The 16,572-nt window shown below is 43.0% G+C and overlaps 1 protein-coding gene across 1 annotated transcript in view; it reads right to left on the bottom strand.

The window, feature by feature from the left end:
• hhipl1 (HHIP-like 1) overlaps positions 1-16,572 on the bottom strand; it is a 73,568-nt gene that overhangs the window by 40,537 nt on the left and 16,459 nt on the right. Inside the window, exons 2-3 of the mRNA XM_087989582.1 lie at positions 7,693-8,339; positions 853-996 (exon numbers count right to left, since the gene is read on the bottom strand). Of these exons, the coding sequence (XP_087845708.1) occupies positions 853-996; positions 7,693-8,339 (791 nt within the window). The remainder of the gene's footprint in view (positions 1-852; positions 997-7,692; positions 8,340-16,572) is intronic.

Genomic DNA, 16,572 nt, shown 5'->3' with positions numbered 1-16,572 from the left:
CTTGTGTACATAACAGAAAGCTAGCACACAGACGCAGCAGTTAATGGGGAAGGCTAGTGGAATGTTGGCCTTTATTTCAAGGGATTTGGAGTATATATGAGTAGAGAACTCTTACTGTAACTGAACAAGGGGCTGGTGAGACCATATCTGGAGCACTGTGAGCAGGTTTGGTCCCCTTATTTCAAAATGATATCATTTCAAAGGAGGTAAGGGAAGGTTCACTAGGATGGTACCTGGGAAGGAGGGATTGTCTTACTAGCAAAGAGCAAACAGGTTAGGACTCTGCTCACTGGAGTTTAGGAGGTTGAGAGGCGATCTCAATGAAATATATGGGGTTCTTCAAAGGCCTGACAGGGTCAATGCTGAGAGGGAGTGTCTAGGACCAGAGGGCACACTCTCAGAATGAAGGGGTGCCAGTTTAAGACTGAGATGAGGAGGAATTTCATCCCCCAGAGGGTTGTGAATGTTTGGAACTCCTTGCCACAGAGAGCTGTGGAGACAGAGTCCTTGTGTATAGTTAAGACTGAGAGAGAGAGAGAGAGAGAGAGATTCTTGACCAGTCGGGGAGTCAAGGGTCACGGAGAAAAGGCAGGAACATGGATGTGAGGAATGTTGGCTCAGCCATGATCCTATTGGATGGTGGAGTACGCTCAAGGGGCTGAATGGCCTCCTCCTGTTCCTTATGGACTTGTGCCTGACTGGCCCATTCTTGTTTGTTGTTTCACAACCTCTTCCCCCACCCCCAGTTCTGCAGTTCTTCCACTGTTGGCTGTCAATGCTTTACGGAACAGCCCTTTGCCATGAACCATTTCAGAAAATTATCAGCCAAAGTCTAATGAAATAATACTTTACTTGTTTAGGGCATTTCCATATTTCCCAAATGGATCCCCGGCCATTCCACCATCTCCAGTGAAAATGTAGAGATAGCCATCATTGCCAAAAAGGAGTTGTCCTCCATTATGGTTCGATGCTGGTTCGTCCACTTCCAAAATGATCCTGTAAAGTTAGGATGTTTGGTGAAAGTTGACAGTGACTCAGAAAAAAAATCATCGCTTTGAAAACAAAGGTAAACCTTTGATTGGGTTTCTTTGAGAGCATGGGAGCATGTGCTGGGTTTTGGAAAACTGTAGAAGTTGACAGAAGAATACCTAAATCACTATCTGATCTGGGAGAGAGAGGTGTCTAGAGCCTTGGAAGGTGAGAGCGGAGGAGTTAAGAGGTCACATATGGCAATTACATTAGTAGCATCTGGAGGTGATTGAGGGGTGTTACTGAGGGAAGGGTTCCTTCAGAAAGGGGACAGACTGAACTTGGTTGCCACTTCAAGCAGGAGGTATTGTCTTGAGAGGATGGTAAGGTGGAAGAAGAGGACAAGAGGAACCTTGTCATGATTGTGGGTGGGAGGGGAAAGAGTGGCAGCACGATTGCAGGAAATAGGTTGGTCAAAGCCCTTGAGTCGTGGTTGAAGAATCATCTTTGATTGAGGAAAAAAAGGAGACATAAGAAATAGGTGCTGGAGTAAGCCATACAGAATTGTTCTGTCATTAAATACAAGCATGGCTAATCTTTGACTGTAACTCAATTTTCTTGGCAAAAGTGAGGACTGTAGATGCTGGAAACCAGAGTTTAGATCAGAGTGGTGCTGGAAAAGCACAGCAGGTCAGGCAGCATCCGAGAAGCAGAAAAATTGACGTTTCGGGCAAAAGCCCTTCATCAGCCCTTCCTGCTCCTTGGATGCTGCCTGACCTGCTGTGCTTTTCCAGCACCACTCCATTTTCTTGTCCAGTCCTCAATTTGCTGAGGGACCAAAAGTCAGTCTCTCTCAGTTTTAAATATATTAATGGTGGAGCTCCCACAACCATCAGGGAGAGAGTGTTTCATTCTTTGGCTAAGGAAAATTCTCCTCTTCTTAGTCCTGAAGAATTATTCCATTATCCTGACACTCTACCCTATGTTCCAGATTGTCCAGTGACAGGAAAATAACCTCTCTGTATCAATCCTGTCCAGCTCCTTGGAAACTTGTGTGTTTCGATGAGATTGTCTTTCATTCTTCTCCAGAAAATGGAACACCAATTCACAGGGCATTCATTCCAGGAAGTTTCTTCACCCAGTGATCAGTCTAGTAAAACCTCACTGTAGTCCCGTTTATGGAAATTCATTCTTCCTTATATCTGATTGTCAAATGCTCACAGTGTTCCAGATATGATCTGGCCAATGTCCTGGACAATTGTAGCAAGACCTTTTTCCTCTTGTACTCCAATCCCCTTGGAATAAAGGCTCTAGCTTCCGAATTGTTTGCTTAGCTGCTTGTTAACTTTCTGCATTCCATGTACCCACAATGCCCAAGCTCAACTGAACATCAACATTTACAAGATCTACACCTTCTGAATATATTCAGCTCTTCTTTTCTTCTTAACAAGTTGAGTAATCTTCCACTTCCATTCTTTTATTTAAAAACTGAAAAAGCTGTGGATGCTGTAAATCAGAAGTAAAAACAGAAATTGCTGGAAATGCTCAGCAGGTCATAGAGTCGTAGAGTCATAGAGATGTACGGCACAGAAACAGACCCTTCCATCCAACTTGTCCATGCTGACCAGATATCCCAACCCAAACTAGTCTCACCTGCCAGCACCCACCTCATATTCCTCCAAACCCTTCCGAGCCTCCACCACTTCCTCTGGCAGCTCATTCCATACACATACCACCCTCTGTGTGAAAGAGTTGCCCCTTAGGTCTCTTTTATATCTTTCCCTTCTCACCCTAAACCTATACCCTCTAGTTCTGGACACCCCCATCTCAGGGAAAAGACCTTATCTATTTACCCAATACATGCCCCTCATGATTTTATAAACCTCTATAAGGTCACCCCTCAGCCTCCAATGCTCCAGGGAAAAAGCCCCAGCCTGTTCAGCCTCTCCCTATAGCTCCAATCCTCCAACCCTGGTAACATCCTTGTAAATCTTTTCTGAACCCTTTCAAGTTTCACAACATCTTTCCGATAGGAAGGTCTGGCTGCATCTGTGGAGAGAACTCAGAGCTGACATTTGGGGCCCACTGATTTCTCTCCACAGATGCTGCCAGACCTGCCGAGCCTTTTCAGCAATTTCTGTTTTTATACCTAGTCAGTTAATCTGTCTAAATCTCTCTGTCTGTTTCTCAGAGTTTGTTATCCAACCTGGATTTGTATCAGCAGCATGATTGTCCACATTTCTCTCTGTCACTTTATCCAAGCCATTAATAAGATTGTCAATAACTGAGGTCCTAGCATTGCTCCTTACAGCATACCGCAGCTGTCAAATTGAAACGACACATTTATCTAAACTCTTTGCTTCCTGTCCTGTAATCGATCCTCCATCGCTACATCTGTGATATATTACACCAATTCAAGGAGGCCTTGTCTTGTGTATTAACCTTTCATCGCACCTTATTGAATGCCTTTTATAACTAACTGGTTCCTCTTTATCCAGGGTTGACAATGTAAGTAACTACTTACATTGTCAAAAACACTAGTATCTTTCATAGAATCCCTACAGTGTGGAAACAGTCCATTTGGCATAACAAGTCCACACCAGCTCTTCGAAAAGTATCCCACCCAGACTCATCCCCTCTACCTTATCCCTGTAACCCCACATTTCCCATAGCTAATCCACCTAGCCTTCACACCCTGGACACTATAGGGCAATTTAGCATGGGCAACTCACTTAACTTGCGCATCTTCAGACTGTGGGAGGAAACCGGAGCAACCAGAGGAAACCCACGCAAACACGGGGAGAATGTGCAAACTCCACACAGACCGTTGCCCGAGGCGGGAATCAAACCCGGGTCCCGGATGCTGTGAGGCAGATGTAATTTGTTAAAACATGATTTTCGTCTTGTAAAAGCATGCTGACTTTGATCAGACTAAAATTCATTAAATGCATTCCAAGTAGATTCCAATAATAATGGATTCCAGCATTTCCCTAAGATGACTGATGTTTTTTTGTTCCCTCTCTCCCTTCTTTCTTCAATAATAGGGTTACATTGGCTAACTTCAAATATCCTGAGACCATTCATGAATCCAAAACATTGTGGAAAATCTAGTGCATCCCTATCTCTGTAGCCCCTGCTCTCAGAAGCATTGAATATAGGCCATCAGCCCCTAGGATTGTAAGAGTCTACTCTCTGTAAACTTCTCTAATATTTCTTCTCTACAGGCCTTGCTTACTTTAATTTCCTTACTCTTTTAAATAACTTGATTTCCCTCTGGAATGGAACTTGTGTCTTTTAACCTGAAGAGCAGTATAATTTTTTTTATCAATGTCTGCACCATTTCTCATTTCTGATAATGATTCTTCCTCTTCCTGCTTCGAAGGAGCCAAGGTTGACTTTAGCTACTCTCCTTTTTATATATACTGATCCATTACAACCTGTTTCAGTCTACAACAAAATAGTTCACAGTGTGGAGATCACATGATTCCCCAAAGAAATAAATTTTCATGTGAATCCTTGTTTTGCTAGTTATAAATTAGAGAAATTAGGCCTAAACTAATTAATTCAGTCTGGATGTAATGCAATTCTACTTTTCAAACTCCAACATTCACAAACAAAACAGAAAGTGCTGGAAAAACTCAGCAGGTCTGACAACAGCTGTGGAGAGAAAGCAGAGTCAACGTTTCAGGTCCAGTGATCCTGGTTCAGAAAGATCTGTTTTGGAAGAGTGTCACTGGAGCCAAATTGTTATTTCTGCTTTCTCTCCATAAAATGCTGCCAGACCTGTTAAGTTTTTCCTTCACTTTCCATTTTCGTTTCTGATTTCCAGCATCCACAGTTCTTTGTTTTTTTTAACCCAATATTTATAATGTCTAGTGATTTTTTTAGAGCTGAGGGTATTAGCTATCCCTGTGGTTGGCAAGGTGATGACTATGCTAAGCTTTTATGTAACTGCGTACTGGTGATTGTGTAGTATCAAGCCTCCGGTGACTGTCTGTGTGGAGTTTGCACATTCTCCCCGTGTCTGCGTGGGTTTCCTCTGGGTGCTCTGGTTTCCTCCCACAGTCCCAAAGATGTGCAGGTTAGGGTGAATTGGCCATGATAAATTGCCCATAGTGTTCAGCGATGTGTAGGTTAGGTGCATTAGTTAGAGATAAATGGGTCTAGGTGGGTTACTCTATGGAGGATCAGTGTAGACTCATTGGAACGGAGGGTCTGTTTCCATTCTGTAGGGATTCAAAGATTCTAAGATCTCACAACCCTCATCCCAAAACTATACCAAGGGCCATACTTGTGTAACTTGTGTCAGATCACATTGCTTTGTCTGATTTTCCTGGGGTGAGGACAGAGTCAACAGTGGGCAGTGGGCAGTGGGCTGTGCCAGTGTAGCGGGTAACCACAGGCACAGGGTATCATAGACACAGTTCATGATGAGACATTTGCCTTCATTAACAGAAAAAGATTACACTTCTTCCATGTCCAAGTACTCTGTGATCAGTGATGCCACATCTTAGAATTCTGCAGCAGCTATTCTAGGAGCTGCCATGGTAACTATATCCTTGAGAAGTCTCTTGTTTCAAGGACCAAATACCTTATAAGGATACAGGGAATGGGGGAATGTTGTAGTGTGACTCAGACAGAGTGTGTGGATAATCTCTACAACTGGAGCAAGCAAGGAGAGGGTGTGATGGACTCTGAAGAGCTGGGGGAACAGCAGTGCAGGAGGAAGACTATGGCATTGAGCAGGGGAAACATTGTAGAAGCCCTACAGTGTGAAAGCAGGCCATTTGGCCTACTGAATCCATACTGACCTTCTGTAATGTACCCACCTGGCCCTGGACTGTGGGAGGAAACCGGAGCACCCGGAGGAAACCCACGCAGACACGGGGAGAATGTGCAAGCTCCACACAGACAGTCGCCCGAGGCTGAAATCAAAGCAGGTCCCTGGCGCTGTGAGGCAGCAGTGCTAACCACTGAGCCACCGTGTTGCCATGCACTTCATGATAGAGCACGGAGGCAATAGGGGAAACAAGCCAGGCAGGGTTAAATTGACCAAAAGAACTGCGGGTGCAACACTTTGGATTGAGTGACCCTTCCTCAGAATGGTTCTGTCCTCCAGTTTCTGAGGAAGGGTCATCGAACCCGAAACATTAACTCTGATTTCTCTTCACAGATGCTGCCAGACCTGCTGAGCAATCCCAGAAATCTCTGTTTTGGTTTGTTCAGCACTTAGTTGACAATGGTTTCCACTAGAATGAGCTGGGAGCAATGATTCCTAATTGATGGTACGTTTGTTGATGTTTGAAAGGCAAGCAGTTCTGAGAAGCAAACACAGCTATGGTTCCAATTTTTCCTTCTGGCTTTTCCTCTCCCTGAATAACAGTGAAGGTTTTCAGCTATTTCAAGGCTTTTGAAGGATTCCTGGGAGATCCTGTTGGTGGTTTCAGCTCCCACTTTTGGCCAGAGGGAAGATACCACAAGCTGAGTGCCATAGCGACAGGTTGCGCTTGTTTGTGGAGATGAGTGAGAAAGCTCACTAGGCCTCACAGAGAAGAACCCTCCATGAGACTCACCAAAATTAACACTGACCTGATTTCTCGAAAATGCAACCCCTTAAGAATAGACACAATGAGTTTCTATAAAGGCTTTAAAAAGAAAAGAAGCAGCAAAATAATCTTCAGTCTAATTGAAAGTGAGACTGGGGAATTAATAGCAGCAAATAAGGAAATAGCAGATTAATCGAACAAGTCCTCATCACTGTTCACTCTAGAGGATTTAAACAATAGATCACAGACGTGGGTGTTGCTGGCTGGGCCTGGCATTTATTGCCCGTCCTTAGTTGCCCCCCTTAAGAAGGTGGGAGTGAGCTGCCTTCTTGAACCACTGCAGTCCATGTGCTGTGGGTTAACCCACAATGTTCCTTAGGGAGGGAATTCCAGGATTTTTACCCAGTGACAGTGCGGAACGGCAAGGGGTTGGAGAGGAACTAACAGGGGGTGGTGTTCCCACGTACCTGCTGCCCTTGTCCTTCTGGATGGAAGTGGTTGTGGGTTTGGAAGGTGCTCCCAGAGGATCTTTGGTGAATTTCTGCAGAGACATCTTATTGATGGTACACACTGCTGCTACTGAGTGGAGGGCGCAGTGTTTGTGGATGTGGCACCAATCAAGCGGCTGTTTTGCCAGTGATGCCCACATCCCACAAATAAAAAATGTGATTGAATAGTGGAGCAGACCCGAGGGGCTGAATGGTCTGCTTTATTTAATCAAAGCCTTAGCTCGAAAGAAACATGTGACTATTAGACAGCTGAGAGACTTCCAGTCCTCTCATTAAAACAAATAGCCAATGGGCAAGTTGTCCATGTACTGTCCACTTAAAAGGCTGGCGTCGGGTGTTCACAACACACAAACAGAAATGTGTTTCCTTGTTACCATTCATTTTGGTTGGCCATCAATAGGCAGAAAGCTTAGAGTTTGATTGGGTGATAGGGGGGGGGGGGGGGGGGGTGGGGGGAGGAGAATGGAGTGGTGGAGTCAACAAAAGTCAGAGAATAACACATTAGCGCAAGATTTTCAACCACACTCTTATTGGGCAGAACAGGAGGAAGCAATAATCCGGATTTTACGCATTTCTAGTAATTGAGGATAAGGTGGTTTGGATTAGTTGAAGAACTTTTTTCCCATTTGGTCTGTATGGAAAGATTGAAAATCATGATTTGCACCTACCTCTCAGAACTATGATCCAACATATTCATATCATGGGAAGAAATTCTAAACTCACTGATTCTAATCTTCTCTTCGAGATTCACTTCAACAGAGTAATATACGTAGACCTTCCCAGTGTGTTTGAATTTTGGGTGAAATGCCAGGCCCAGAAATCCTCGCTCATCCCCTTCCCAGGGTGAAGTTAGGACTGCCTCAGTAATGTTCAAAAATGGTCTCTCCACCCTAGCCCGGTTAGGCAGATATGCCCAGACCATGCCAATCTGTTCAGCAATAAAAAAACGATGGGTTCCGTCATTGGCATGTACCATAGCAACAGGATTGCGTAGACCGTTTGCTGTTTCCTCCAGACATAGCTGGAGACAGCCATCAGAATCAGCCACAACTGCCCCAAGATTTCTCGTCAGATTGCTGTTCGATAAGACACGAGGGAAGCAATAATCCAGGTCTTGCAGTTGTAAGATGTCACAGAATTGCTTCCTGTTGGATACAATTTCCAGAAGCTCTCCTTCTTTCACCAAGGCACGCACGGTTGTCTTGCATTTATTCCAGAATTCAACACAATATTCATCACAAAGACCTGGCAGCTGTCTGACTGGGGTAGTTGGATCCTCTGCATCATACAAATGAGCAGCGTACGGAGAGCATTCCTGCAAAGGGAATAGATTACAGTCAAATAAATACTGCGTCAACAATACTAAACTACGACCATCGATATGTTTCATGTAAGTAATCCCCACAGTTTGTACAGACAAGACTGCGAAGAGCAAATGGGAAAGATGTTAAGAAATGTGACAATGGTCAAAGATATATGTCATGAAGAGGATGGGACGTGGACATCAATGGCTAGAACCAACATTTATTGCTTATCTCTAATTGCTTATCTCTTATTGCTTATCTCTAATTGCCCAGAGGGCAGTTAAGTGCCAACACAATGCTGTGGGTTTGGAGTCACATGTAGGCCAGACCAGGTAAGGATGGCAGTTTCCTTCCCTGAAAGACATTAGTAAATCAGGTGGGCTTTTTTTGATGATAGTTACATGGTCACCATTAGGCTAGCTTCTCATTCCAGACTTTTATTGAATTCAGATTTTACCATTTACTGTGGAGGCGTTCAAAGTCGTGTACCCAGAAGATTAACCTGGGGTTCAGGATTGCTGTGACTAAGCTAACATCTCCCAATGAATGTTTGAAACAGAGGGAAGTAGAGGAAAATTATTGCTGAAGGACTTGCAATCAAATCCTATGATTAGGAGAACGTAGCACCCTGTGTGAAGTATAGGTGGCTCCCCCCTCATGGTATAGCATCGACGATTACACAGAAGTACAGTTGAGTGAGCCTGTGGAGGGATTTGAAATGTAAGCAAAGATTTTGAGTTCCATGTACTGGGAAATAGGAAGTTAAAAGAGGTGGGTCAGACAACAGGTGCCTGAAACATAGAGTGGGACACAATATCAGTGACAGAGATTTGAACAAGTCAGAAGTGAAGCAGAATGGTATGTGGATGAGATTGTGTACAGTGAGTTACGTACAGTACAATCTGGGACAGTAGCAGGATTTTACAATAAGCCTCATGAGAGACAAACAGCTCTGGCCATATAAAACCAGAATTACAGAACAGTGTGAAGGTTTTAGGAATACTTCTGTTCCCAACACTGACCCCTGTGCAACTCCTTTGGAAAGCCGGGCAGAGAAATGGCAGATGGAGTTTAATCCAGACAAGTGTGAAGTGTTGCATTTTGGGAGGTCAAATGTTGGAGGAAAATGTATAGTAGATGGCAAGAACCTTAGGAACATTGATGTAGAGAAGGATCTTGGTGTCCAAGTCCATAGCTCCCCGAAAGTGGCAACACAAATGGTTAAGGTGGGAAAGAAGGCATATGGTATGTTTGCTTTCAGTCAGGAAATTGTGTATAAAAGTTAACAGTCTAGATTAGAGTGGTGCTGGAAGAGAACAGCAGGTCAGGCAGCATCAGAGGAGCAGGATCATCGACGTTTCAAGCAAAAGCCCTCAGGGCTTTTGCCTGAAACATCAATTTTCCTGCTCCTCGGATGCTGCCTGACCTGCTGTTCTCTTCCAGCACCACTCTAATCTAGACTCTGATCTCCAGCATCTGCAGGACCCACTTCTGCCTATAAAAGTTAACAGTCATGTTGCAGCCAGATTTCTGTTAGGCTACATGTAAAGTATTGCGTGCAGTTCTGGACCCCACACTAAAGGAAGGAGGTGGAAGCTTTGGAAAGGATTTACCAAGATGTTGCCTGGATTGGAATATATTAGTGATAAGGAGAGGTTGGACAAACATTGATTGTTTCCTCTAGAGTGTGGGAAGCTGAGGGGTGACCTGATAGAAGTGTATAAAATTATGAGAGGCATGGATAGGGTGGATGGTCGGAGTCTTTTTCCCAGTATAGTAATGTGAAATATAAGAGGGCATAGATTTAAAGGTAAGAGGGGACAATTTCAAAGCGAATGTGAGAGGTGAGTTTTTTGCGCAGATGAAGGTAGGTGCTTGGAGCATGCTACCAGAGGTGGTGGTAGAATCAGATATGACAGCAATATTGAAGAGGCACTTAGACAGACATGTGAACAAGCGTAGAATAGAGCAATATGGACAAATAGCAGTCTTTGGAGATTAGTTTAGAATGGCACCATGGTCAGCACAGACATGGTGGGGAGAAGGGCCTGTACCTGTGCTGCACTGATCCAAGTTCAATATTAGATTAGATTACTTACAGTATGGAAACAGGCCCTTCGGCCCAACAAGTCCACACCGACCCTCCGAACAGCAACCCACCCAGACCCAATCCCCTACATTTACCCCTTCACCTGACACTATGGGCAATTTAGCATGGCCAATTCACCTGACCTGCACATCCTTTGGACTGTGGGAGGAAACCGGAGCACCCGAAGGAAACCCACGCAGACACGGGGAGAACGTGCAAACTCCACACAGTCAGTCGCCTGAGGCGGGAATTGAACCCGGATCTCTGGCGCTGCGAGGCAGCAGTGCTAACCACTGTGCCACTGCACCACACATATTCTCAGTCAATATCAGAGTGAAACAGACTGGGAGGAATGTGCAGTGAGTCAGTCTCACTGTGAAACCGACTTGGTTGGGGGTATAGTCTGTAGTGAATCAGTATCCATTTCGGGTCCAGTGATCCCTCCTCAAAACTGCAGAGTTCTGAGGAAGTGTCATTGGAACCAAAACGTTAACTCTGATTTCTCTCCACAGATGCTGCCAGACCTGCTGAGCTTTTCTAGAAATTTCTGTTTTTGTTTCTGATTTACAGCATCCATTTTTTTGCTTTTGATTTGTTGAAGAGTTTTGCGAATTTATGTTGTGCAAAGACACACTGTTGTGTTAGTGTAAAGGGCGTTGCACCGCATCACATGGTAAAATACTGCTTGAAAGACAAGAACAGCATTGTGGACAGCAATCAGCAGGTAAACATTCAGCAGGTAAACAATCAGCAGGTAAACAATCAGCAGGTAAACAATCAGCAGGTAAACATTCAGCAGGTAAACAATCAGCAGGTAAACAATCAGCAGGTAAACATTCAGCAGGTAAACATTCAGCAGGTAAACAATCAGCAGGTAAACAATCAGCAGGTAAACATTCAGCAGGTAAACAATCAGCAGGTAATCATTCAGCAGGTAAACATTCAGCAGGTAAACAATCTGCAGGTAAACATTCAGCAGGTAAACATTCAGCAGGTAAACAATCAGCAGGTAAACAATCAGCAGGTAAACATTCAGCAGGTAAACAATCAGCAGGTAAACAATCAGCAGGTAAACATTCAGCAGGTAAACATTCAGCAGGTAAACAATCAGCAGGTAAACATTCAGCAGGTAAACATTCGGCAGGTAAACAATCAGCAGGTAAACATTCAGCAGGTAAACAATCAGCAGGTAAACATTCGGCAGGTAAACAATCTGCAGGTAAACATTCAGCAGGTAAACATTCAGCAGGTAAACAATCTGCAGGTAAACAATCTGCAGGTAAACATTCAGCAGGTAAACATTCAGCAGGTAAACATTCTGCAGGTAAACATTCAGCAGGTAAACAATCTGCAGGTAAACAATCAGCAGGTAAACATTCAGCAGGTAAACAATCTGCAGGTAAACAATCAGCAGGTAAACATTCAGCAGGTAAACATTCAGCAGGTAAACAATCTGCAGGTAAACAATCAGCAGGTAAACATTCAGCAGGTAAACATTCAGCAGGTAAACAATCAGCAGGTAAACATTCAGCAGGTAAACAATCTGCAGGTAAACAATCAGCAGGTAAACATTCAGCAGGTAAACAATCTGCAGGTAAACAATCAGCAGGTAAACATTCAGCAGGTAAACATTCAGCAGGTAAACAATCTGCAGGTAAACAATCAGCAGGTAAACATTCAGCAGGTAAACATTCAGCAGGTAAACAATCAGCAGGTAAACATTCAGCAAGTAAACATTCAGCAGGTAAACAATCAGCAGGTAAATATTCAGCAGGTAAACATTCAGCAGGTAAACAATCAGCAGGTAAACATTCAGCAGGTAAACATTCAGCAGGTAAACAATCTGCAGGTAAACAATCTGCAGCTAAACATTCAGCAGGTAAACAATCTGCAGGTAAACAATCTGCAGCTAAACATTCAGCAGGTCAACAATCTGCAGGTAAACAATCAACAGGTAAACATTCAGCAGGTAAACAATCTGCAGGTAAACAATCTGCAGGTAAACAATCAGCAGCTAAACATTCAGCAGGTAAACAATCAGCAGGTAAACAATCAGCAGGTAAACATTCAGCAGGTAAACAATCAGCAGGTAAACATTCAGCAGGTAAACATTCAGCAGGTAAACAATCTGCAGGTAAACAATCAGCAGCTAAACATTCAGCAGGTAAACAATCAGCAGGTAAACAATCAGCAGGTAAACAATCTGCAGGTAAACAATCAGCAGCTAAACATTCAGCAGGTAAACAATCAGCAGGTAAACATTCAGCAGGTAAACATTCAGCAGGTAAACAATCAGCAGGTAAACATTCAGCAGGTAAACATTCAGCAGGTAAACAATCTGCAGGTAAACAATCTGCAGCTAAACATTCAGCAGGTAAACAATCAGCAGGTAAACAATCAGCAGGTAAACAATCTGCAGGTAAACAATCAGCAGCTAAACATTCAGCAGGTAAACAATCAGCAGGTAAACAATCAGCAGGTAAACATTCAGCAGGTAAACAATCAGCAGGTAAACATTCAGCAGGTAAACATTCAGCAGGTAAACAATCTGCAGGTAAACAATCTGCAGCTAAACATTCAGCAGGTAAACATTCAGCAGGTAAACAATCTGCAGGTAAACAATCAGCAGGTAAACATTCAGCAGGTAAACATTCAGCAGGTAAACAATCTGCAGGTAAACAATCAGCAGGTAAACATTCAGCAGGTAAACATTCAGCAGGTAAACAATCTGCAGGTAAACATTCAGCAGGTAAACAATCAGCAGGTAAACAATCAGCAGATAAACAATCAGCAGGTAAACAACCAGCAGGTAAACAATCAGCAGGTAAACATTCAGCAGGTAAACAATCAGCAGGTAAACATTCAGCAGGTAAACATTCAGCAGGTAAACAATCTGCAGGTAAACAATCTGCAGCTAAACATTCAGCAGGTAAACATTCAGCAGGTAAACAATCTGCAGGTAAACAATCAGCAGGTAAACATTCAGCAGGTAAACATTCAGCAGGTAAACAATCTGCAGGTAAACAATCAGCAGGTAAACATTCAGCAGGTAAACATTCAGCAGGTAAACAATCTGCAGGTAAACATTCAGCAGGTAAACATTCAGCAGGTGAACAATCAGCAGGTAAACAATCAGCAGGTAAACATTCAGCAGGTAAACATTCAGCAGGTAAACAATCTGCAGGTAAACAATCTGCAGCTAAACATTCAGCAGGTAAACAATCAGCAGGTAAACATTCAGCAGGTAAACATTCAGCAGGTAAACAATCTGCAGGTAAACAATCTGCAGGTAAACAATCAGCAGGTAAACATTCAGCAGGTAAACAATCTGCAGGTAAACAATCTGCAGCTAAACATTCAGCAGGTAAACAATCAGCAGGTAAACATTCAGCAGGTAAACAATCTGCAGGTAAACAATCTGCAGCTAAACATTCAGCAGGTAAACAATCAGCAGGTAAACATTCAGCAGGTAAACATTCAGCAGGTAAACAATCTGCAGGTAAACAATCTGCAGGTAAACATTCAGCAGGTAAACATTCAGCAGGTAAACAATCTGCAGGTAAACAATCTGCAGGTAAACAATCAGCAGGTAAACATTCAGCAGGTAAACAATCTGCAGGTAAACAATCAGCAGGTAAACATTCAGCAGGTAAACAATCTGCAGGTAAACAATCAGCAGGTAAACATTCAGCAGGTAAACATTCAGCAGGTAAACATTCAGCAGGTAAACAACATGCAGGTAAACAATCAGCAGGTAAACATTCAGCAGGTAAACATTCAGCAGGTAAACAATCTGCAGGTAAACAATCTGCAGGTAAACATTCAGCAGGTAAACAATCTGCAGGTAAACAATCTGCAGGTAAACAATCAGCAGGTAAACATTCAGCAGGTAAACAATCTGCAGGTAAACAATCTGCAGGTAAACATTCAGCAGGTAAACATTCAGCAGGTAAACAATCTGCAGGTAAACAATCAGCAGGTAAACATTCAGCAGGTAAACAATCTGCAGGTAAACAATCTGCAGCTAAACATTCAGCAGGTAAACAATCAGCAGGTAAACATTCAGCAGGTAAACATTCAGCAGGTAAACAATCTGCAGGTAAACAATCTGCAGGTAAACATTCAGCAGTTAAACATTCAGCAGGTAAACATTCAGCAGGTAAACAATCTGCAGGTAAACATTCAGCAGGTAAACATTCAGCAGGTAAACATTCAGCAGGTAAACAATCAGCAGGTAAACAATCTGCAGGTAAACAATCTGCAGGTAAACATTCAGCAGGTAAACATTCAGCAGGTAAACAATCTGCAGGTAAACAATCAGCAGGTAAACATTCAGCAGGTAAACATTCAGCAGGTAAACAATCAGCAGGTAAACATTCAGCAGGTAAACAATCTGCAGGTAAACAATCAGCAGGTAAACATTCAGCAGGTAAACATTCAGCAGGTAAACAATCTGGAGGGAAACAATCAGCAGGTAAACAATCAGCAGGTAAACATTCAGCAGGTAAACATTCAGCAGGAAAACAATCAGCAGGTAAACATTCAGCAGGTAAACATTCAGCAGGTAAACAATCAGCAGGTAAACAATCTGCAGGTAAACAATCTGTAGGTAAACATTCAGCAGGTAAACAATCAGCAGGTAAACAATCAGCAGGTAAACATTCAGCAGGTAAACAATCAGCAGGTAAACAATCTGCAGGTAAACATTCAGCAGGTAAACATTCAGCAGGTAAACAATCTGCAGGTAAACATTCAGCAGGTAAACAATCTGCAGCTAAACATTCAGCAGGTAAACAATCAGCAGGTAAACAATCTGCAGGTAAACATTCAGCAGGTAAACATTCAGCAGGTAAACAATCAGCAGGTAAACATTCAGCAGGTAAACAATCAGCAGGTAAACAATCTGCAGCTAAACATTCAGCAGGTAAACAATCAGCAGGTAAACAATCTGCAGGTAAACATTCAGCAGGTAAACATTCACCAGGTAAACAATCTGCAGCTAAACATTCAGCAGGTAAACATTCAGCAGGTAAACAATCAGCAGGTAAACAATCAGCAGGTAAACAATCAGCAGGTAAACATTCAGCAGGTAAACAATCTGCAGGTAAACATTCAGCAGGTAAACAATCTGCAGCTAAACATTCAGCAGGTAAACAATCAGCAGGTAAACAATCTGCAGGTAAACAATCTGCAGGTAAACATTCAGCAGTTAAACAATCAGCAGGTAAACAATCAGCAGGTAAACATTCAGCAGGTAAACATTCAGCAGGTAAACAATCTGCAGCTAAACATTCAGCAGGTAAACAATCAGCAGGTAAACAATCTGCAGGTAAACAATCAGCAGGTAAACAATCAGCAGGTAAACAATCAGCAGGTAAACATTCAGCAGGTAAACAATCTGCAGGTAAACAATCTGCAGGTAAACATTCAGCAGGTAAACAATCAGCAGGTAAACAATCTGCAGGTAAACAATCTGCAGGTAAACATTCAGCAGGTAAACAATCAGCAGGTAAACATTCAGCAGGTAAACATTCAGCAGGTAAACAATCAGCAGCTAAACATTCAGCAGGTAAACAATCAGCAGGTAAACAATCTGCAGGTAAACAATCTGCAGGTAAACATTCAGCAGGTAAACAATCTGCAGCTAAACATTCAGCAGGTAAACAATCAGCAGGTAAACAATCAGCAGGTAAACAATCTGCAGGTAAACATTCAGCAGGTAAACATTCAGCAGGTAAACAATCAGCAGCTAAACATTCAGCAGGTAAACAATCAGCAGGTAAACAATCTGCAGGTAAACATTCAGCAGGTAAACAATCAGCAGGTAAACAATCTGCAGGTAAACAATCTGCAGGTAAACATTCAGCAGGTAAACAATCAGCAGCTAAACATTCAGCAGGTAAACAATCAGCAGGTAAACAATCTGCAGGTAAACAATCTGCAGGTAAACATTCAGCAGGTAAACATTCAGCAGGTAAACAATCAGCAGGTAAACAATCTGCAGGTAAACAATCTGCAGGTAAACATTCAGCAGGTAAACATTCAGCAGGTAAACAATCAGCAGGTAAACAATCTGCAGGTAAACATTCAGCAGGTAAACATTCAGCAGGTAAACAATCAGCAGGTAAACAATCTGTAGGTAAACATTCAGCAGG

This window comes from Chiloscyllium plagiosum, unplaced genomic scaffold (assembly GCF_037043375.1).
Source record: "Chiloscyllium plagiosum isolate Xiang-an unplaced genomic scaffold, Cpla_swu_hap1 HiC_scaffold_8, whole genome shotgun sequence".
NCBI lineage: Eukaryota > Metazoa > Chordata > Chondrichthyes > Orectolobiformes > Hemiscylliidae > Chiloscyllium > Chiloscyllium plagiosum.
This window is presented reverse-complemented; position numbering and strand designations above follow the sequence as displayed.